At 37.7% G+C, this 23,013-nt stretch overlaps 1 protein-coding gene across 5 annotated transcripts in view; it reads left to right on the forward strand.

Moving 5' to 3' along the window:
* Positions 1 to 23,013, forward strand: part of SIN3B (SIN3 transcription regulator family member B) — a 70,993-nt gene that overhangs the window by 33,700 nt on the left and 14,280 nt on the right. For 3 of the 5 annotated variants that reach the window (XM_074204416.1, XM_074204417.1, XM_074204419.1), the window contains 9 exons: positions 8,142 to 8,349; positions 8,503 to 8,619; positions 13,134 to 13,372; positions 13,625 to 13,808; positions 16,480 to 17,089; positions 18,700 to 18,869; positions 19,324 to 19,497; positions 21,265 to 21,357; positions 22,893 to 22,987. In XM_074204416.1, coding sequence (XP_074060517.1) covers positions 8,142 to 8,349; positions 8,503 to 8,619; positions 13,134 to 13,372; positions 13,625 to 13,808; positions 16,480 to 17,089; positions 18,700 to 18,869; positions 19,324 to 19,497; positions 21,265 to 21,357; positions 22,893 to 22,987 — 1,890 coding nt within the window. Of the gene's footprint in view, positions 1 to 8,141; positions 8,350 to 8,502; positions 8,620 to 13,133; positions 13,373 to 13,624; positions 13,809 to 16,479; positions 17,090 to 18,699; positions 18,870 to 18,971; positions 19,289 to 19,323; positions 19,498 to 21,264; positions 21,358 to 22,892; positions 22,992 to 23,013 lie in introns of those variants that run through there. The other 2 variants (XM_074204420.1, XM_074204421.1) reach the window with 2 other exon arrangements.

A 23,013-nucleotide genomic window follows, 5' to 3' on the forward strand; every position in this document is an offset into this window, starting at 1 on the left:
GTCATAAGAAAATGATTACATCTTTTTCAAAATAAATACATTTAACTAAAAAGAAAAGTCAGTTATATACTGCATTTTTCCAGAAATATAGGCATTTAATTAATTTAAGATTAACAAAGCAAGTGACAGGAAAATATCTCCTTAAATACACATAAGCACACTATCTCACAAATTCCCATTCCATTGGTTGGAGAGGGAGGAATTATAACTTTTCACTTGTGTGTCTCAGAATATCTCTCTGCCTTAGAAATTGCTACTTGTTATTTCCTTAAAAAGCTGCTGGTATCATCTGCTGGCCTGCTTTTTCTACAAGCTACTGTTGTCCTTTGTATACAGTGCATTGTGAACTGTGAATCTGTGAATTTCTGGCTTACATGGCAACCAAAGATGGAAGACTAGACATTTTCTCCAATACTCATGACTTCTTAAACTTTTCTAATATACTGGTTATGTGCAAGAAATAAAGCAGCTTTAGCTGTCTCCATGGCATAGGACACTAAGGACCCCAAAGAAGTAATAGCTAGATCAATTAACAGCAAAGAAGCCCCTAGCCCATTGTGCTGTAGTAGTTGCACTTCACAAGCCAACCCATTGGCTCTCAACTGAACCCAATTCTGCATTCTCTTATTCTTCTCAACAGAGATCTTTTAGAGATGGAAAAAGTGGAAAATTGCTTTGGTTATGATAGCAGTGTGCACCGAGGCAGCACTGTGCAACAGAACTCTGCTAGGGAACAGAGTGAACTGGGGCAGAACGTTTGTGACTGAATGGCACTTCACAAAACCTGAAGGGGAGAGCTCAGCATCTAGTTGGGGTCAGTTCCATTCCCCTGAAAATCACTTGGGACAAAGATGGGCTTGTGAACTATGAATTCCTTGGAGAGGAGGCTGAGATAACTGAGAAAGAAGTCCAGTATGCTGGGAAACCACACTTCAAAGGGAAAGGAAAGGAGTTAGAAAGTCAGCAATAGAGTTTTATAAGAAAATAGAAAGACTGAAATTACTGAAGATCTGGGGAGAAAGAAAACTCAGTTAATGGAAAATAACACCTGATTGAGGCAGAGATATTATGGATTTCCAGGAGACAATGGAAGTACAGAAGTATATCCCTGAATGGTTTAAAAGAAAAAACAACATTTATGAAAGCAAAAATAATTGAAAGTAGAGATAAACATGTGCTTACTGTGACATTTCACCAAAGAAAGGAGAGAATAACTGATTGTTAATGAAAATACATGGAAGCAAAGAATAAGAAGCAAAAAGTAATTAAATTAAAAGGAAACATGATTCCCATACAAGGTGATCTCAAAGACAAGTATGAAGACAACTTAAAGATTGTAGATCTACCAGAAGAACACTAGTTAAAAAAATTTGAAAAACATAATATAAGAAAGTTCAGGAAAACTGCTTAGAACTTTTGAACAGGAAGCAAAAGTGCAAATCAAAAGAATTTATGGAACTTCTCCATTAATAAACCACATCCTGTAAATTCCAAGACATAGTGTGATTAAATTCATCAATTCTGTAAGCAATCAGGTGAAAGATGACCCCCCCCCAAGGGTATTTGAAATACATAAGATTTTTTGTTACTCACCAAAAATCACAGTTGGAAATGGAAATTTATATGTTCTGAATCACATAGAAGTTCAGGATGCAAAATAAGATGACTTACTCTGCAAGTCTGATTTTAATCAATAATAAAAAGAAGCTCAAACCATTTCTAGAAAGCAAACCAGACCTAAAGAATTTATTTGCTTTTCAAACACCTTAGGCAATAGAAATACAACAAACAAATATAGCAGCCAAGGATAACTAACAAATTAACAGCAGAGAGACAATTAAGAGATTTCTTTCTAAATAAATATGAGGAGACAGGAATGAAAATTAAAAAGTAGTACTGGAGGAAAAGACCTAAAACATTATGGACTAAAACATCATAACTCCCCTCCCCCCCAACCCCAACTATAGTTGAATCAAGGTTTTTTTTTTTTTTGGTGGGACGAAATTACAGAATATAAGGGTACATAAAAAGGGGAAGGGAGGGAAAATATATAGGGAAATCTGTGAATATGCCATAAGCCAGTTTTAACATCAAAGGGAAAATAACTTCTGTATTCCCTTAGAAAGAAGAGGGCCTACAGAACAATGGGTGAGAAGGTGAGAGGGTGGGGGGGGGGGAATTGAAAAAGGGCAAGAGAAATGGAGAATTCTAGTTTCAGTAGTGGGAGGAGGCACCACTAAGGAATGTTCCCATGGTTAAGAGAGATATTCTGCAAAGGGAGCTTAGGACCTTACAATGGGTATCATCTGTTGGTATTTGAAGGTTTGAGAGACCATTCATCTTGCTTTAGGAGAAAGGGAATCAAACCTGCAGTGGAAAACTGACAACTAGAAGAGTAGGAAGGTACTTCAGAGGTACTTCAAAGCAAATGGGAAAGACAATAGTCAATAATGAACTGCACAAACTAGGCTGTAGGACAGTTTTAACATAGTTTTAAATGTCCTATCACCTTTAGAAATTGATATTTCTAAGAGTGATGCACAACTGTAAAGAGGGGGGCAAGAACTAAAAGCAACAACATAGAATTTTTAAAAGGACCCCCCCAAAATTTAGGTACCAAAGAAGCTTTAATTCCATAAAGTATTAGGGAGACTGAAAAAGAAATAAATAAGAGGACCATGAATCAAAGAATTGAAATCTAGCATAGATAGATGAAATAAATAAAGAAGATACTGAGGAAAAGGAAATCCTATGCCAATAAGGCATAGAAAAATGAACTTTTGAAGACTTAACAAATTGAAGAAGAGAAAAGGAATTTTTACTTGACAACTGAGGAGGGGGAGAGGAGGAAGAATTAAAGTAAATAAGAAAAACATAAAACTAGAGAGGGGGTAATAAATGGCAGAAGGGAGAACTTGAGGGTAATATGAAGGGAATGAGAGCAAAATTGCCTTAAAAATAGATTGAGCTAAAATAAATGAAGAGATGTATCATTGGGTTTAGAGGAGGGAAAGTTCTAATATTTTTTGGGGGCTGAAATAAAAACAAAGGAGGAAAATATAAAACTCATTACTTTGTGAATGAATTAAACAATCCAAAGAAATGAAAACAAACTCCACAATTTCTTTTTTGAAAGAAACACATTTAAAAAAACTAGGAGAAAATCAAAATGAGAGATTAGAAAATTTTTTTTACTATGCATAAGATGAATCCAAAAAAGCAGTAGTTTTTAATCTAATTTTTAATCTTAAGTTTTCTAATCATGGTATTAGACCAATCAAAAATAAACATTCAAAATGTAAAAAGGAATAAATAAGAAAATTACCTTATAGTGAGATGAACCTTAGACAGCAAACCAATATCAACATTAAACTTGTATACTACAAATGTTTTAGTATATAAATTCATAAAGGAAAAATTAATTGAACTCCAAGAGGATATTGTAAACACAATGGTGACAGGAGATTTCTGTGTTCTTGCTTTTCTATAACAGAAAAAAAAATATGGGAAAATAAAGAACTGAACAAATTGCTGGAGAAAATAGAGCCAAAAAACTTATGGCATCTTCTAAATGAGATAATGCATGTGCATGTGTGTGTGCATACAGCACTACATGAAAGTTTTACAAATATTGACCATTAAGGGCACAAAGTTACTGCAAACAAATGTTAGGCAGAGGTAAATAACTACATCCTTTACATTACTATTACAATAAAAATAGTTCGAACGTTATGTAAAAGAGCTAGAATCCCAAATGGAAACTTAATGAAATCCTGGAGTAGATCAAGGAATAATTAATTGAAACTATAATTAGAATGATGAAGCAACATGCTAACATTTCTGGAATGCAGCTAAATAAAGCAGTTAAAGAAAAATCTTATACTGCAAACATACATTAACAAATTAGAAAATTAATGAACTGAACACGCATTTTTAAAAATTAGAACACCAGAAAAACAAAAAGAGGAGCTATTAAAAGTTAGAGAAGAAATAAACTGGAAAGAAAAAATTTCTATAGAAATAATAAAGCTAAAAACTAATTTCTTGAAAAGACTTAAGAAAATTGGTAAACTTTTAGTCAATCTGATTAAAGAGGATAGAAAGTCAAATTAAGTAGCAGATGGTGAAATGTCAACAAAACCAAGAATAATCAGTACCTGTTAGACCCAGTTGTATGCTAAGAAAACTGATAACACAAAAGAAGCAAATATATTCAGAATTATGAAATACTCAGATCAACAGAAATGAAATAGAATTCTTAAAACAAATCTCTTGGTCCTAATGGAGTCACAGGAAAATTCTATCACATTTTTGAAAAACAGTTAATATTGATACCACACAGATTATTCTCAAAAATTGATAAAATAGCCCACCAGATTTCTTTGGTGCAATGAAGATAGACTTAGTAGATCATTCAAGGAAAGAATGAAGTACAGAATGAGAACTGAAACCCAGAGTGCTCTTGGGGTAGAGTGATACTGGCTGATATGCTGAACATTTTCACTGGCTGTCCCTCTGACCTAGTATTTGCTCCTCATCTCTGCCTTCGAGTTTCTCTGGCTGATTTAAAGACTCAACTGAAATACTATTGTTTTTTTTTTATCAGGAAGCCTTTCTCAATATCCCTTAATGTTAAGCTATCATCCTGTTAATTATCTCCATTTGCCCTGTCTGTAGCTTGCTTATACTACCTGGCTTATGGGTCTGTTAAGTTCCTTTAGTACAGGTATGACCTTGACATTTCTATGTCACTCCAGTGCTTAGCATAATGCCTGGTACATAGTAAGTGATTGATCAGTATCATTAATGACTAATGATATTCAAAATTTCGAACAATCCTATCAAATTATAGCTAATTTTCCAGGAAATTATTCTTGTGACCAAGTTGATTTATACTTGGAATGCAAAGGAGTTTCAACATTAGGAAAACAATCTAGATAATCACTAGAAATCACTTGCAACTCATGCTAAGAATCCTACAAAATGTGGGCATAGAGGGCTATGTTAAAAAAAAATTAAAAAGTATCTAACCAAAAGCAATCATGTGATAGGGAATAGATTCTTTTAATATAATTCTGAAAATGCCAGCATTAGCAGTAAGACAAGAGAACAATATTAAAGGCTTATGAAGATGGATAAAGAGGAAATAAAACTAATGCTGTTTGTTGATAGCATGATGGTTTACTTAACAAAATTCTAGGGAATTAGCAAAGATAATAGGACAATAGTGAGAGAAAAAGTAAGGACATACTAGAAGCCCTGAAAAGTCAACAACATTAATATATAATAAGAAAATCCTGAGACAGTAATAATAGGGAAATCTCATTCTAAATAACTACAAATTGCATTGGTATTTGGAGAGTGAGTTACCAATGAACATAAAACATTTAGAATGATTTAAAATAGCTTGAGAGATATTCAGTGCTCTCGACTTGTGCCATGGCAATATAACAATAATGGCAAGACTCCTAAAATGTACATTTGTGTTTTTAATACTATATCATATTGTTAAAGGATATTTTAAAGAACTTAAAAAAATTCATTTGGAAGAATAAAAAATCTAAACTAATAAAATATTGAGAAGGTAAGGAGGAAGGGGAATAGTAAGTACTTCCAGACCTAAGACTATATTATAAAGCAGAAATTACTCAAACTACTTAGCATTAGTTAAAAAAAAAATAGAGAGCTAGCCCAGTGAAACAGATTAGACGAAAGATATTCAGAAACAATTGGAACTTGATAATGTAATGTTTGATAAACTAGAAAATATAAATTGAGAGAAAATTGCTGAGAAAACTTGAAAGTAATCTGACAGATTAGGTTTAGAGCAGCACCGTATGCCATATTTCACGATATATTTCAAATGAATACATGACCTTAATATTGAAGATCACATCATTTTAAAAAAACCAGAAGAGAAACATCATATACTTTTCACAGCGCTATGATCATACACCTTTCATAGACAAAAATACTGTAACTAGAGTAAGAATGGCACTTGGTTTTGTCTGTGTCTTTGTTGTGCTTGTGTGTGTATGTATATGCAAAAAGCCATTTCCCAATAGATTAGAAGTTATAGGGTATGAACAATTCTCAAAAAAACTACAGTTAAAGCCACATAAAAGAAATGCTTCAAATCACTAATGATAAGAGAAACAAAAAACAATTTAAAGGTTTCACCTGAAAATTGGCAAAGATGGAAATATTGTAATCCGTGTTGGAGGGGTTATGGGAAGATTGGCTCACCAGTACATTGTGGATGGAGCTATGAAAACAACAGTACAACCATTTTGGTTAACAGTTTGGAGTTATGCAAATAAAGTGACTAAAATATCCATCCCCTTTGACCTAGAGATTCCCTTATAAGATTTATATTCTAAGAAATATTGATAAAGTCCCTGTATTCTCCACAATATTTATAGCAGCACTTTTTTGGATGTCAAAGAATTGGAAAAACATAGATGTCCATGGATTTGGAAATGGCCAAACAAATTATGACATATGAATATAATGAAATATTATCTGGTGTAAGAAATGAAGAGTATGACAAATATAGAAAAGCATTGACAAGTTTTACATGAATTGATAATAAAATGAAACAACCAAGGAAATATACGTCTACAACAATATAACAAAACAGCCACACAAAAGTTAAAAACAGATGTTGCAAAATTTTAAAGAATGACTTAATAGAAGAGATATGAGAACATAAATTTCAATGGAAGTGTCTTCTTGGCAGAGGTGTAGGGTCCTTAATTGTATATTGAGTGCATTTTCAGACTTCAGTATATTGGTCAGTTTTCTCTTTAAAAAATACTATTGTTATATGGGATGGTTCTCTGAGAGAAGTGATACTGGGGAACTGTAGGAATACAAATATATCAATAAAAACTTGAAAATGAATAGTGTACACCCCACATAGACATATACAATTGAAATATTCTTAAAAGAAAAATGAAGCTCCACACTAGGAAGTAATATTATAAACTACTCATGTTTTACCTTCTGTATGCCAGATTTTAGTAGGAGGAAGACAAGCTTATCACTTAAATATAGTATAATTTTACAGATTTTGTATTCATTTATTACATTTCTATCTGAGATAGTAAATGACCAAGATGGATCTCAAGCCCGTATCCTCTTGGCTTCCAAATATACCACTCTTTTTACTGAGCTATCCTGCCTTCACATCACATACTTGATGATCATTGACAATGTAGCTGGAGTCTTTTTTTTTCAAACCTTACATTTAACAACTTAATGATCTTATTTTCTTTCTCATACTCTCACTGCTTAATGTATAAGATGGGGGGTGGGGGGTAGTGAATAAAGGGGGGAGGTCTTCTTGAAACTTTGTCTTTGCCCCACCACTTTGCACATAGTAGTTGTTTAATATTGATCATCATGAATAATATATATATATATATACTTTAGACAGTAACAGTCTGAAAGTAGGATAACCATTTAAAAAACTTGGCCAGAAATATAGCTTACTTCATATCATTAGCACATGTGGCATTGATTTCAGGTCTTGGGATTCAGAACTGAAAGATTAAAGCCTAAAAATTATTGAAACTCTGTGGTACTGGGCATGTGATAGATGCCGATTATATTTGTCCAAATATAGGCCAGCTTTAGATAACTAGGTAATATATCTGAAAGAAATAAGCAGTAAAAAAAGTATACACTGAAAAATATCAATTATAGGCAACAGATCTAAGTTTTTCACAAGCCAGATATGACACAAAAATTGTCATCTTATGTATAAATTAATGCTGTATAACTTAACTATTGACTCAGTAGCTAGAGCAGAAAGTTAACTTTGGGAACTGAAACTTTTAAAAAATGTTTTAATTACTATATTTCAGCATAACTGGTTATCTCTAAAATCTGTGCATTTAGATCCAAGCATTTTTTACATCCATTTAAAAAAGTATTCTGAAGAGTCCATAGGTTTCTCTAGACTACCAAAGGGGTTCATTACTCAAAAAAGTTTAATAATCCCTGAGGTAAAGATAGGATCAAGTCTCCTGCATTCATTTACTAAAAAATTATTGAGCACTTACTTTATGCACACTTCATAAACCTCTTTGGGAAGGCCATGACTATGTGGACTTACAGTATGCCTTTAACTTTTGAAGAAAATTTCCAGAACTCTTCGCCCAATTCAAGTCCTTCTTGGGAGTAAAAGAGCTTTCGTTTGCACCACCCATGAGTGATCGATCGGGGGATGGAATTGGTCGGGAAATTGACTACGCATCTTGCAAGCGCATAGGATCTAGTTACCGAGCACTCCCCAAAACTTACCAACAGCCAAAGTGCAGTGGCAGGACAGCCATATGCAAGGAGGTACTTGCCGCCCATGTGGCGATTTTTGCTACTTCATTTTAAGGACGTTAACCATGGCCAGAATTCTGGGGAAGCAATGAGATAGAATAATTGTTATGGCTTAGATGGGAGAGGTCAAAGCTTTATGCAATGTATTTTTCTCTTTTATCATAGGTTTTAAATGACACCTGGGTATCCTTTCCTTCCTGGTCTGAAGACTCTACATTTGTCAGTTCAAAAAAAACTCCATATGAAGAGCAGCTGCATCGCTGTGAGGATGAACGGTTTGAGGTGTGTTTGTGCTGCCATTTTTTATCCTTTTTATATCATAGTTCTTTGATTCTTCCCAACATTCCCCCTGGCAGTCAGGTGACATTGGAGAATCTAGAGGATGAATTGATTGATTGTTTTCAGTGTCTTTAATGAATAGTAGAACAGTTTTACAGCTAATATTTTAATTGACATAAACTTATTTCATCTAGATCTGTTGAGGTGTGTTCATCCTTTTGCTTGCCTTCTTTTGTCGGTTTCACCTGTTCATTCTCCTTTCCAATCATCAAGTACTAGAAGAGGAATGGAAACCATAACATGAATCCTTTCTGGAACAGCAGATCTCTACAGTGATTATATATTTTTTTACTTCAGTATCTTCAGTAATATAAAGTTCATTGTCTTATGAGGCAGCCCCTTCCATCAGTAGCTAGTTCTGATTGGCAAAACCTCAGAGTTGAGGGAACTCCTTACAGACCATCACATCCAACCTCACTGAGTTTCCATCTGGGAGGTCCCCAGAGATGACACGCACATTACCTTCTAAAGCTGTCCACTCTACTCTTAGGCAGCCTACTTGTTAGCAGAATTTTCCTCCTATCAAACCAGAATCTCTCTTAACTCATTTGGACTTGTTCTGTTCTAGGGCCAAAGAGAACAAGCCAAATCCCTTTTCTATACAGTAACTGTTCGGCATAGCTCCCTCCTGCTGCTACGGCTTTTCTCCAGGCTCAGTTTACTCAGTATATTCAGCCAAATGACATAATTTGTTTTCCTTCTATATTGGTTCCCTTCTTTTTATTCATTCATTCATTCATTCATTCACTTATTTATTTATTTATTTATTTATTTGGCTTTTTTTGCAAGGCAAATAGGGTTAAGTGGCTTGCCCAAGGCCACACAGCTAGGTAATTATTAAGTGTCTGAGACTGGATTTGAACCCAGGTACTCCTGACTCCAGGGCCGGTGCTTTATCCACTGCGCCACCTAGCTGCCCCCCCTTCTTTTTTTTTAAAGAGTTTATTTATTTTGAGTTTTATAATTTTTCCCTCATTCTTGCTTTCCTCCTCCACCCCCCACAGATGGCATTCTGTTAGTGTTTAGGTTTCATGTTATACATTGATCTTAGTTGAATGAGATGACAGAAATCTTATCCTTAAGGAAGAAAAATAAAGTATGAGATAGTAAAATTACATGATAATATAATGCTTTTTTTCTAATTTGACAGTAATAGTCTTTGGTCTTTGTTCAAAGTCCATAATTCTTTCTCTGGATACAGATGGATTTTCCATTGCAGACAGCCCAAAATTGTCCCTGGTTGTTGCACTGAAGGGATGAGCAAGTCCATCAGGGTTGATCACCCCCCATGTTGCTGTTAGGGTGTACAATGTTTTTCTGGTTCTGCTCATCTTGCTCAGCATCAGTTCCTGCAGATCTTTCCAGGCTTCCCTGAATTCTCATCCCTCCTGGTTTCTAATAGAAACAATAGTGTTCCATGTATTGGTTCCCTTCTTATGGACATAATATGTAAAGTTAGTGTCCCTTCAAAAATATGCTACCCAGAGCTGAACATTACATTCCAAATGTGCCTTGGGTAGAGAAAAGCAGAGTTGCCACCTTCTATATAACCTGGAGCCACAATGGCCTGTTGAGGCTGCCATCCTCCACCACCCCTACTCACCGAGAAAGCAAAGGTTTCTGTGTCATCTTGCATTTCCTCTCTGTCTTTCTGAAAGACTCATAGCCTGACTGCCAGCAAGCCCACTAAATGCCCTTTTAAGTCCTTACTATAGAATCCAAAGACTGACTTCATGAATATTGGGAGGCATGCAGTTTTGTCCTGTATCCCTGTCAGGTTGTTGAATGTATTCTGCTTAAATGATTGTACAACATAGTACACCCTTTAGTGACAAGCTGTCCCTTCTAATTTTTTTTTCTGCAAGGCAGTGGGGTTAAGTGACTTGCCCAAGGTCCCACAGCTAGATAATTATTAAGTGTCTGAGACCACATTTGAACTCAGGTCCTCCTGACTCCAGGGCTGGTGCTCTTCCTACTTCTTAATATCCAACAATTTGCTGTTTTTGTTTACTTTTCTTAAAAAATTGACTGAATGAATGACGATTTTTTTTTTTTGGACTGGAAAAAGGAAGACTTTTGTTTTTTTGGTTTTTGTAAGGCAATGGGATTAAATGACTTGCCCAATTAAGTGACTTAATTATTATTAAGTGTCTGAGATTAGATTTGAACTCAAGTCCTCCTGATTTCAGAGCAATGCTCTATCCACTATGCCACCTAGCTGTCCCTGGAAAAGGAAAGACTTGAAAGATACGTGGTTGCTGCCATATAATTAAAGGCAGTTGCAGGTATGGCAATTGAACTTCTTTCTGTTGTTGAACTGAGTTACCTACCATGTTGGTGTGATGACTTCCCTGTCATTAGAGCTGTTTCAGTAGCCTCAAGGTCAAAAGGACTGGATGACTTCTAAGACCTCTTCTTTTTTTTAATATTTAAATTTTTTTCCAATTACACACTAGCAATCAGTTTTTAAAATTTTGATTTAATTTAAAAAAATTTTAAAATTAAAAAAATTAAAATTAACAATTTAAAAATTTTGAGCTCCAAATTTTCTTTCTTCCTCCCCTGCTTCCTGAGATGGTGAGCAATATAGGTTGGCAGTCTTCTAAAACATATTTCCATATGTCATATTGTGAAGAAAACAGGCCTCTCAAAAAAAAAAAGAAAAAAATAAAGTGAAAAATAGTATGTTTCATCCAGAATCCATCCTTTTTTTCTTTGCATATAGATAATATTTATCATAAATCCCTCAATTGTCTTGAATCATTGAATTGCTGAGAATAAGTCATTTAGAGTTGATCATTATACAGTATTGCTGTTGTTGTGCATAATTTTTTCCTGGTTTTGCTTGTATCATTTTGCATCAGTTTATGTATGTCTTTCCAGGTTTTTCTGAAATCATCTTGCTTGTCATTTCTTACTGCACAATAGTATCACATTACAGTCATTTCAGTCATATACCACAACTTGTTCAGTCATTCCCCAAATGGATGGCCCCTCAATTTCTATTTCTTGGCTATCTTAAGACTGCTTCTAACTCTCAGGTTCCATATTTCTGTGCTTTCTTGCACAGATAGGACTTGAAAAAGGCTTTTCTAATTGAGTCTGTTGGGATAACACTATTCTGCTTTTTAAAATTCAGATCTTAAATATGTTGGTGAATCTTATTTAGTTCAAAACTCTAAATTTATGTTCCGTCATCATTTTGTTATTACTTTACTATTTTATATATTTTCTAGTGACTCTTCAGTTATTATATCATCTTGATTGTATTTCCACAATATCTTTTGTATCCATCTTCTCCACTCACATGACCACAACCATACTTCAGGTCCTTATTTCTTCTTGATTGATTGTTTTTTGGAATAGCTTCCTAATTAATCTTTTTTTCCCAGTTTCTCCCCTCTCTAGTCCATCCTTCAGATAGACAAGTTGATATTGCCTCTTGGATAAAATATGAGATCTCCAAGTTGGTTTTTAAAGCCATGTACAACCAGATTCCCATCTATTTTTCTTGTTTCTTATTTTACTTCATTACTTTCCATTCTATTCAAACTGGCCTGTTTAGCTGTTTCTCATACATGAATCACAGAATATGAAAGTTGGAAGGGACTTCATTCCCTCAACTTCTTCTTACATGAAATGATCTTACCCGAGGGCCTTTCACCATCTTGGTCGCCCTCCTCTGGATGGTCAGAGTCCTGGTGGTCCAGATAAGGTATGATGTGAACCCAGTACAGTGGGCACTGTTACCTCCCTCTCCCTGGAAACTGTGCCTCTCCCAGTACTCCCTTTTTTGGCTGCCATCAGATTTCTTCCCTTGCCTTTCATGTTTTTGGACACATGGTGATTAATGTCTGGAATTCTCTTCTCCCCTTCATTGTATAGAATCTTGAGTTCTCTTCAAGCACTGCTCAGATTTTCCCTCCTCCATGAGACTTTTCCTGTTCCCTCAGTTATTAGCACTTTCTCCTTTTTGAAATTAATTTGCATTTAGAGACCTTGTATTTTGTTGGGGGGGGGGAAGATGAGGCAGTTGGGGTAAAGGGACTTGCCCAAGGTCAAAAAGTTAGTAGAGACCTTGTATTAATTTAGTTTTTGTTGTATTAATTTAGTTTGTTAGTAAAATGAAACCTCCTCAAAGGGAAGAACTGGTTTTTCTTTTTCTGCCTGGGGCCAATTGTTGAGTTGTTTCTCAGTTGTATCTGACTTAATGACCTTTTTTGGTGTTTTCTTGGCAAAGATACTGGGGTGGTTTGCTATTTCCTTCTCTTCATTTATAGATGAGGAAATGAGGTTAAACAGGGTGAAGTGACTTGCCCAGAGTCACCCAGATAATAAATGTCTGAGGTTAGATTTGAACTCAGGTCTTCCTACTTCAAGCCTGTTGCTTTATCCACTAAACCATCTTAACATAGTTTGCTTAATCAATATCCATTGAACTGAATTTATTTTAATAGTTAGATGTTGTCTTGGAGACCAACCTTGCCACCATCCGGGTTTTGGAGAGTGTGCAGAAAAAGCTCTCCAGAATGTCTCCAGAAGATCAGGAAAAATTCCGATTAGATGACTGCTTGGGAGGGACATCTGAAGTCATTCAACGGCGAGCAATCTATCGAATTTATGGTGATAAAGCCCCAGAAATTATTGAAAGTCTGAAAAAGAATCCAGTGACTGCTGTTCCTGTTGTGCTAAAAAGGTATTTTCTGTTTTCCCTTTGCTGTGGGTTGGGAAAATCGGGAAGCTCGTCACCATGGCTTCCCAGTTTGGAGCTGAAGAGGGCAGAAAGAAAGGTAGTATTTCTTTCAACTAAGCAATTTCACAGTGCCATAAGTTAATCTATGCATTGGAATTAAGATATGCACCAGATAGTTATTGAAAATATTATAGTAATGTAATAGGCTTGTGCTCTATTTTTTCTTGATAAATGAACATTCCTTCTTTCTCACAGGCTAAAAGCAAAAGAGGAAGAATGGAGAGAAGCCCAACAGGGCTTCAATAAAATCTGGCGGGAACAGTATGAGAAGGCTTATTTAAAATCTCTTGACCATCAGGCTGTTAATTTTAAGCAAAATGACACTAAAGCTCTTCGATCAAAAAGCTTGCTGAATGAAATTGAAAGTGTTTATGATGAGGTAAGATTTGCTCAGTGATAAGAGGAGAGTAGATACCTTCTTTAAGTAAATCATAGGGTAATAGAGCTAAAAGAGACTTTAGAACATGTTATATTCAAGCTGGACAGAACTTCATAACATAAATCATAGAATATCAGAGGTAAGAGAAACCATGGAATGGACCATAGCATTCCCGAGGAGCACTTGTTAAATGAAGAAGAGAAGCCCTAAAGTGAAGTCATGGCCTGTTGTTGATGGGGCCTCCTAGTTAAAGCTGCTGATGCTTCATGTTGTCACTGCTCTTTCCATTATCTTCAGTATTCCTGGTTTCAACCTGTACTGAAAAGTTTGTGTCATTGGTTTACTTTTGACCTGAGCAGCTGGGTGGCACAGATTGAGATTTTTTTTTTTAAGTATCTAAGAAGTGAATCTTCTTTGAGTTTGTGATAATCACACAGAGTGAATAGACATTTTACAGATTCTCTAAGAGATTAATTTTTAAAAAAGATTTATTTTTTCAATTACATGAAATGATAGTTTTCAACAATCTTTTTTTTCTTTTTGTAAGATTTTGAGTTTCACATTTTCCTCCCTTACTACCTTTCCCTAGACAGAAAGCTATCTAATATAGGCTATACATGTAAAACCATGCTAAACATAGATCCATGTTAATCATGTTGTGAAAGAAGAATCAAAACAGAAAAAAAAAACCTAAGAGAGAAAAAAAAACATACCACATAAGCAACTTTTAAAAATTGGAGATAGTAAGATTTGATCTTCATTTAAACTTCACAGTTCCTTCTCTGGATATGGATGATACTTTCCATTACAAGTTTTTTGGAATTGTCTTTGATTATTGTACTGCTGAAATGAACACGTTCATCATAGTTGATCATCACCCAGTGTTGCTATTAGTGTGTACAATGTTCTTCTGGTTCTCTTCACTTCACTCAGCATTAGTTCATATAAGTCTTTCCAGGCTATTCTGAGTTCTTTCCCTCATAATTTCTTAGAGAAAATTATATTCCATCACATTCATATACCACAATGTGTTCAGCCATGTCCCAATTGTTGAACATCCTCTCAATTTCCAATTCTTTATCACTGTGAAAAGAGCTGCTATAAATATTTTTGTACTTTTAAAAAATGATCTCTTTAGGGGGATATTGCCCTTTAGGAGTAATTGCAAATTGAAAAGATTAATTTTTGAAACTTTTGAAGATATGTAAGGACCTAATGTGTCAGTTGAAGGTGAATCTAGATCTGATTGGCCATCACTAAGGTTATTACAGTTTTGGCAACAGCATCTCTTCAGGACTACCTACTAAATTGCAGAGAAGTAAGAGTCTCACCAGATGGGAGACACCTCATTGATGGCACCTGAGTCTGGAAGAATTTGAAGATATGAGAAGAAGCAGGGCTATTGTCAGCAGGTAGATGGCCATTTGTAGCTAGAATTTAGAAGCACATGGGAATATGATTCCAAGAAGGTAATAAGTTTTCTACTTTTTGGATTTAAATATGATTTATTTTGACAGCTCTTTAAGCCAAAGAAGGTGTCTGTTTCATTAAATGTAACATGCATTAAAACTTGGACAAGACATGCAGTCTGGTTGCACTTTAGACACAGTTCTGCCAAGGCAGCTTGTTAGAATAGAAAGAATACAGACTTGGAGTCAGAGCTTTTGGGAGGGTTCCTGTCTCAACTGCTTTGGGACCTTAGGCTCATGACTTCAGATTCCTCCTTTGGAAGTGGGGCATAATAAGAATAGGATTGTTTGAACTGGCTCCCTCAAAGGACTGAGTAGAAAACTATAGAAATGTTTAAGTTCTTGTTGTCTCCTCAGACTATTAGATGCTCATGCTTCTATCCCTCACCTCAGGTTCACCCCAGGTCCTTTTTATAATTGGTACTAGGTACTATATGTGGTACTAGGGTTTTAAATGATTGCTTCTTGTAATCATGTTGTCACTTCAAATATGTTTATTATGCTAGTATTACCAGGATGCACAAAGCAGTTGTAAACAGTTCTATTAACAGTGTGACTGGGATTTGAGAGTCAGGCTCAATCATGTGCTCTCTTTTAAGTCTTGCATGAGTCTCCTCACTAGAAGCCTTAGTTTCTTCATCTGTAAAATGCTGGGTTAGACTACATCTCTGAAATATTATCTCTAAAGAATCTTTTATTTTTGACTTACGTTTTCCTTTTTTTTTTTAACCAACGGGACTTTGTTTGATATTATTGATGATTTTTCCACTAAGTTCTTAGATTACTGCTATCAAAGCTGGGAGGACCCTTAAAAACACAGGGGTGGGAGGACCCTTGGAGTACAGAATGATAGAGCAAAGAGGGACCTTCAAATATGAACTGTCATTACTGGAATGGACCTTATGAGTCAAACTACAAGAAGCCTTATATACCCCACCTGTCATAGATGGGGAAACTGAAATTGAGGACTGGAGAAACTTGTCCAAGGTGTCACAGCTAATTATTTGCAAAGCTGGGACTAGAACTCAGGTCTTCAGCTCTTGACACTAGTCACACTGTGTGGCCTGCCACCTTTTAAAAATAACAGATCTTCACACTTTTCACACATTTCACTTCTAATAATAAGAATAATGCTGTTAATTGGGAAAACATTGTGTTCTGGCTAATGGTACTTTATTCCCCCCCCCCCCCCCCCATTGCAGCATCAAGAACAACATTCAGAAGGCCGAAGTGCCCCAACTAATGAGCCCCACCTTATTTTTGTCTATGAAGACAAGCAGATCCTGGAGGATGCAGCCTCACTCATCAGCTACTATGTGAAGAGGCAGCCAACTATCCAAAAGGAAGATCAGGGCACCATCCAGCAAATAGTCCACCATTTTGTGCCCAGCTTATTCTTTTCCCAACTCTCAGACCTTGGTATTTCTGAGGAGTCAACTGATGAAGACCGAGAACACAGTCAGGGACAAAATTTGGATACCACTGACCTCTGGAAAAAATCCACATCTCTCCCACAGAGCAGCCCCTTGGACGAAAAGGGTGGCTCATGTGCTGCTGCTGCTGCCACTGCTGCAGCCCCTGAGCAGCCTGGGGCCCTGGATGATGTTTACAGCCTCTTTTTTGCCAACAACAACTGGTATTTTTTCCTACGCCTTCACCAAACTCTTTGTTCGAGGCTCTTAAAGATTTACCGGCAGGCCCAGAAGCAGCTCTTAGAATATCGGACTGAGAAGGAGAGAGAGAAACTCCTCTGTGAAGGGAGGAAGGAGAAATCTAATGATCCTGCAATGGAGCTGCGGCTGAAGCAGCCAAGTAAGCACATCTCAGCTGGTCTTTCAGCACCCAGCAGCATGTTATTGGACCCTCTAAGGTGTTATCTTTGGGGATCCCCTGGGTTGCCCTTGTTGAAGTCTGTAATGTTCCCAGTACTGAGATGGCACTTTGGGGGACCCTGTGTCCAGAGGGGGCAAAGCTCAGTTTGCCTTTATCTTGCACACGGTGAAAAAAGGAAGCATATTTTGCTAGCATATTTTTGACCTCTTCAGAGACTACCCTGGACTGTGGTCATTTCTAGAGTAAGAAAGGGACATGTGTCTGGGGCACAGGATGAAGTGGAGTGATGGCCTTTATATGGAGCCTCCCTTGCTCCACCCACTGAGGCAGGGAGGAGGCATCATTTTTTTTTTAAAAGATTTTATTTATTTTGAGTTTAACAATTTTTCCCCCTAATCTTACTTCCCTTCTCCCCACCCCCCCACAGAAGGCAATTTGCCAGTCTTTACATTGTTTCCATGGTATACATTGATCCAAATTGAATGTGATGAGAGAGAAATTATATCCTTAAGGAAGAAACATAAAGTAGAGGAGATAGCAAGATCAGACAATAACCTACCAGTTCTTTTTTCCTAAATTAAAGGTAATAGTCCTTGGTCTTTGTTTAAACTCCACAGTTCTTTCTCTGGATACAGATGGTATTCTCCATCGCAGATAGCCCCAAATTGTCCCTGATTGTTGCACTGATTGAATGAGCAAGTCCATCAAAGTTGATCATCACCCCCATGTTGCTGTTAGGGTGTACACTGTTTTTCTGGTTCTCATCTCACTCAGCATCAGTTCATGCAAATCCCTCCAGGCTTCCCTGAATTCCCGTCCCTTGGGAGGAGGCATCATTGCCATATGATGTAGGATGTTATAAGGGCTCCAAGAAAGGGCTCATGCAGTGAGCTTGTGACCCAATTAGAACTGCACTTACAGGGCTCTTCATCACTGACCATGCTGCCTCAACCACAGTGGTGTTAGCTGCCATTTTTCTTTTGCTATGGTCCCTGATTGATAGAAAGGATGATTAGCTGAGATGCTGTGCCTATCAGATACTGCTGCTACTGCCAACCACCTCTTTGTGTCAGGTGTGGTTCCACCTTGGCTAACTGCCACTGTCATTGTGGATGAGTCCCTAGCCACCAATGGGGACCTTGAGGAGGGCTTGCAGTGACCTGTGTGTGTATCATTCATCTATGGGCCAGCCTAGTGACATCCTTGAGAGCCTTAACCCCAGAATCTTGGCTGGCAAACAGTGACTATCTTTGGTCCTGGGAATGCATCAGACCTCTCCTCCAGGTGTGAAGGGGTTGTGATTTGCATTGGTAGAGGGAGTAATCTCATTAATGAAACCAGTGGTATTGTGCATGTAATATTAAGGCATCAGATATAGACAACTTGCCGGTTTGATGCCAGAAATCATTTCATTATGATCACTCTTAATGGTTCTAAGCATGTGATTCAGTGACAATCCCTCTGGTTCAGAAATAAATCTTGAGTTTCAGAGGTAAGCCTAAATGGATGTTTTTGCTAATCTGTTGGTAATGTTCTCTTTTTTTGTGGATGATTTTGAAAGAGTTAAAAATTATCTGCCTCTTAATTAGGTGAGGTGGAACTGGAAGAATATTATCCAGCATTTTTGGACATGGTAAGGAGTTTACTGGAGGGCAACATTGATCCCACACAGTATGAGGACACCCTTCGGGAGATGTTTACCATTCATGCTTACATTGGCTTCACCATGGACAAGCTGGTACAGAACATTGTGCGGCAGGTGAGTGTTTGGCAGAAAGGGAGCTTGGCAGCTTGGTGGGGATGTGCCCCAAAGAGTCCTTTCTCAAGTCATCCTGGCTCTCTGCCCTTCATTCTACCCTAGCAGGGTGACCTTTCTGGTGCCTTCCTGGCATTGGGGACCACAAGTTTAGAGAAGCCTGTGGAGACTCACCAGAGCCCCAGACTGGGTTCTTTACTTGCATGCTGTGAACTCAGTTAAGTTAAATTACTTCTTTGTGACCCATTTGACACTTTGGGAAAATGAGGCCCAATCCCAGGAAGAGGCTCCCTGTGGACAAAGTACTCCAATATTGATTTGCATATAGATTATCCTCCTTTACCCTTGGCCTATGTAAGACCTGAGTGCAATCTCTGATTTTTCACAGTACATGTGAGCTTACATTGGGATCAATAAAGTCAGTATGTACTCAGTTATCCTTGTTCTAAACCAACAGCTTCATCACCTGGTGAGTGATGACATTTGTCTAAAAGTGGTGGAACTCTACCTCAACGAGAAGAAACGTGGCGCGGCGGGAGGGAACTTGTCCTCTCGTTGTGTCCGTGCAGCCAAGGAGACAAGTTACCAGTGGAAGGCAGAGCGGTGCATGGCCGATGAAAACTGTTTCAAGGTGAGAAACCACTTTCAGAAAAAGTAGCAGTGGGCTTGACTTCCTCACTTTATAACTGAGGAAACTGAAGCCCAGGAAAGTAAATCACTCACTTTATCAGAGAGTGAGCAGCAAAAGCAGGTTCTGAAACTGGGTCCATGACACCAGAACCAGTGTTCATCCACATTCTTTCCTTTGAGAGGTGCCAGGGATTGATCCTGGACCTGCATGTGAAGGGCACTTTGCCTGCCCATCTTGCTGCACTGCCGCAGATCATTGAAGCAGGACATTCAGTGATTCTCCTAACTGTGGGCAGTATCCCCAGGCAAGAGAGTGCTGGGGAGAGGGGACACATGTACACAGGGCCCAGTTCTGGCACTCACAGGAAGACTGCCTGTGGGCATGACAGGAACTGATGTTTTTTTCCAGGGCTTCATTTTCTCTGCAAAATGGGGAAATAATATGATGTTTCTAGGGTTATTTTTTTTTTAGGTTTTTTTTTACAAGGCAAATAGGTTAAGTGGCTTGCCCAGGGCCACACAGCTAGGTAATTATTAAGTGTCTGAGGCCAGATTTGAACTCAGGTCCTCCTGACTCCAGGGCCGGTGCTCTATCCCCTGTGCTACCTAGCTGCCCTCTAGGGGTATTTTGAAGTACTTAAAGGCAGTTGCATGGTACAGTGGAGTGAGTACTGGACTTTAACTAAAGAAGACACAGCTTCCTTGCAATTTGTAATTTGACATTCACAAACATGTATGTGACCTTGGGAAAGTCACTTAACCTCTGTCAACCTCAGTTTTTTCAATTGTAAAAAGTAGGGCTAATAATATCACCTGTCTCCCAAGGTTGTTGCGATGATCAAATAGATAGAATATATGTTGCAGTATCTGGCACATTCCCCTCCAGTGATTTCAAGAATGGGAGTAGTGATGGTTTATTCATTCATTCAACTGATTTTTATCAAGGGCTTCTTGCGTCCAAGGCATCACGCTGAGTGCCAAGGATACAGAGATAATGCCTGGCCAAGTCCCTGCCTTTTATAGTGTTGTGGGTGTCAGGAATCTGGTGCACTTACACATGAGTCTACTGTGCAGTAGATTAGAATGAAGGTAAAGGAGAACCTGAGGAGGGGGATTCTTTTAATTGGTGGAAAACGCTATCTGTTCAGGGCAAATGAAGTAGGTTTCTTGGGAAAGGGTATCTGAGAGGAGCCTTGAGGTAGAGGAAAGACATTGTAGCCACTGGGGATGGGCAGCCGGAGTGCCCAGATGGTGTGTTGTGCTTGGGAGCAACTGTTGTCTCTAAGGGAGGCCATGTGCAAAAATGGTTTATCTGGATATGACTGATATATAAACAGAAAACTTCAAGACAATTTATTTTAAAAATAGTTAGAGGAAGGTAGTTGTGGGTTCATGATTCTAGACATGCCTCCTTGGACTCTTGACTTTTCATGAGGCAGTGCACTGTCTTTAGGGGTATATTGTTGGAGGCATTCCAGGAGGTGTTGGTATTGCATGCGCCATTGGTGGTGTTGAGGGGCTTGTTGCTTTGGTATGGTTAGACTAATTGACTTCTAAACTCTTCCAGCACTAGCATTTTATGTTTATCAACACTTTTGTGCTTTAGATTCCTAACTAGACTCAGGGTTTGGAAACTGTTGGAAAAGGCTTCGTTTTCATGGTGAGTCAGGACAGATGTGAGACTGTGTAACTTCCTGGGTCTGCTTTTGGGCAGATTTTTGTTTACCATCCTTGGATAGTAAGGTATGCTTGTATTACATTTTCCTAGGTGATGTTTCTTCAGAGGAAAGGGCAGGTGATAATGACCATTGAGTTGCTGGACACAGAAGAGGCCCAAACAGAAGATCCTGTGGAAGTCCAGGTAAAGGTCTCAGCTCTGCAACCTCCATCCAGGTCAGGTGAGGGCCATCTGGGGAAGGTGCAACTGAAAGCCATGTACAAGAAGCCACTAAGAGAAGGCCTGGTCATACTGGGCAGAAGCCAACTATCTTGATGTTCCAGTTGCTCCCTGCCTTGGGGCCTGAGGAGGGCGGTGATGACTCCATTAGATTAATCCTGGGGTAAGAGTAGGAAACTGCTTAAGCTCAGCAATGACTGCACTTTTTTCAAAGGTTTGTGACAACACCAGGCTGATGCTATTGGCACTCTGCTGGGACTGTCTGCTCACCTCCAGCAGGAAGGGGGATTAAATAAAAGCCTAGGTTCCCAACTCATTGATCTTTTGACATTCCCATTTCCATAAATGTTGCTAGTTGATTTCTTAATGTTAAAACATTATTTGAAATGACTTTATGAGGGCAAGGAATTAAAGCTGTAAAATTGATAGTATCCTGTTGATCTGAATGTAGTAATTCATATTTTCTCAGTGTACAACTAAACATTTTATTCTTTATGAGAAATCTTATTTAATCATAATAACCTATTTCCTGATCAATATAATACATAGCATAAATATACTGGTAGCTCAGTGTTGGTCAGGCAGGGAATTTTCAAGACTTTCAGGTGGGGTTAGATAATTGTGTCCTTGTACCATGCCATTGGTTAGGATAGCAGTATGAAAATTATGTCCCTGATTAAACTTCATTTGTACTAGCTTCAGAGCTCCCCTACAAAGCCTGGGGATTTGGGTTTTTCTCCCTTCCTTCCTTTTCCTTCTTCTGTCCGTAGAAAGATTGGGAAGCATTAGATTGCTGAGTGGGAAAGACTGGTCCTTTAATGTTCAAACCCTTCAAATCTTTTAAAAATTATGAACTTACTCATAGCAAATTGAATGTGGAATAAATTGCCCAATAAAATCTGAAAATAGGTACTTTCTGCTTCTTAATTGATAGAGAAAAAAAATCACTATGCATTTAGGTTGTTTTTTTAGGTTGTTTTTTTTTTTTTGCAAGGCAAATGGGGTTAAGTGGCTTGCCCAAGGCCACACAGCTAGGTAGTTATTAAGTGTCTGAGACTGGATTTGAACCCAGGTACTCCTGACTCCAGGGCCGGCGTTTTATCCACTGCGCCACCTAGCCGCCCCTACACTATGCATTTAACAAAATAAAAACAAAAAAGATTTTTTCTTAGTGTCCCCTTCCAAATCCAAAGCCTGTGCTTTTGGTTTTTGTAATTCATTGTAGTCATTTTATATGCTGTTCGTATTTTACCGATCTACATTGCATTACTTGACTTACATCCCCATTACTTTTTATGGAATTTTGTAATATGTTATTTGTTCAGTTTTCCCCTGCTTACTGGACAGATTGTTTGCTTTTTGCTGTATGAATTGCACACAGTATAGATTACAATGTGCAGTTCTTCAAATCAAGAAGAAACATAATGTGTTTTTTCCTGACTTGGTTCATCATTAAAAGCCAGAGAGAAAGAATTTTCAATGTGTCTCTTTTTTTATAGCACTTGGCCAATTACATGGAACAGTATGTGGGCACAGAGGGAGCCCCAAATCCACCCAATGACGGCTTCCTTCTGAAACCTGTTTTTCTGCAAAGGTAAGGATAGTCAGCACTCACTTTTG

Source organism: Macrotis lagotis, chromosome X (genome assembly GCF_037893015.1).
Source record: "Macrotis lagotis isolate mMagLag1 chromosome X, bilby.v1.9.chrom.fasta, whole genome shotgun sequence".
Lineage (NCBI taxonomy): Eukaryota > Metazoa > Chordata > Mammalia > Peramelemorphia > Peramelidae > Macrotis > Macrotis lagotis.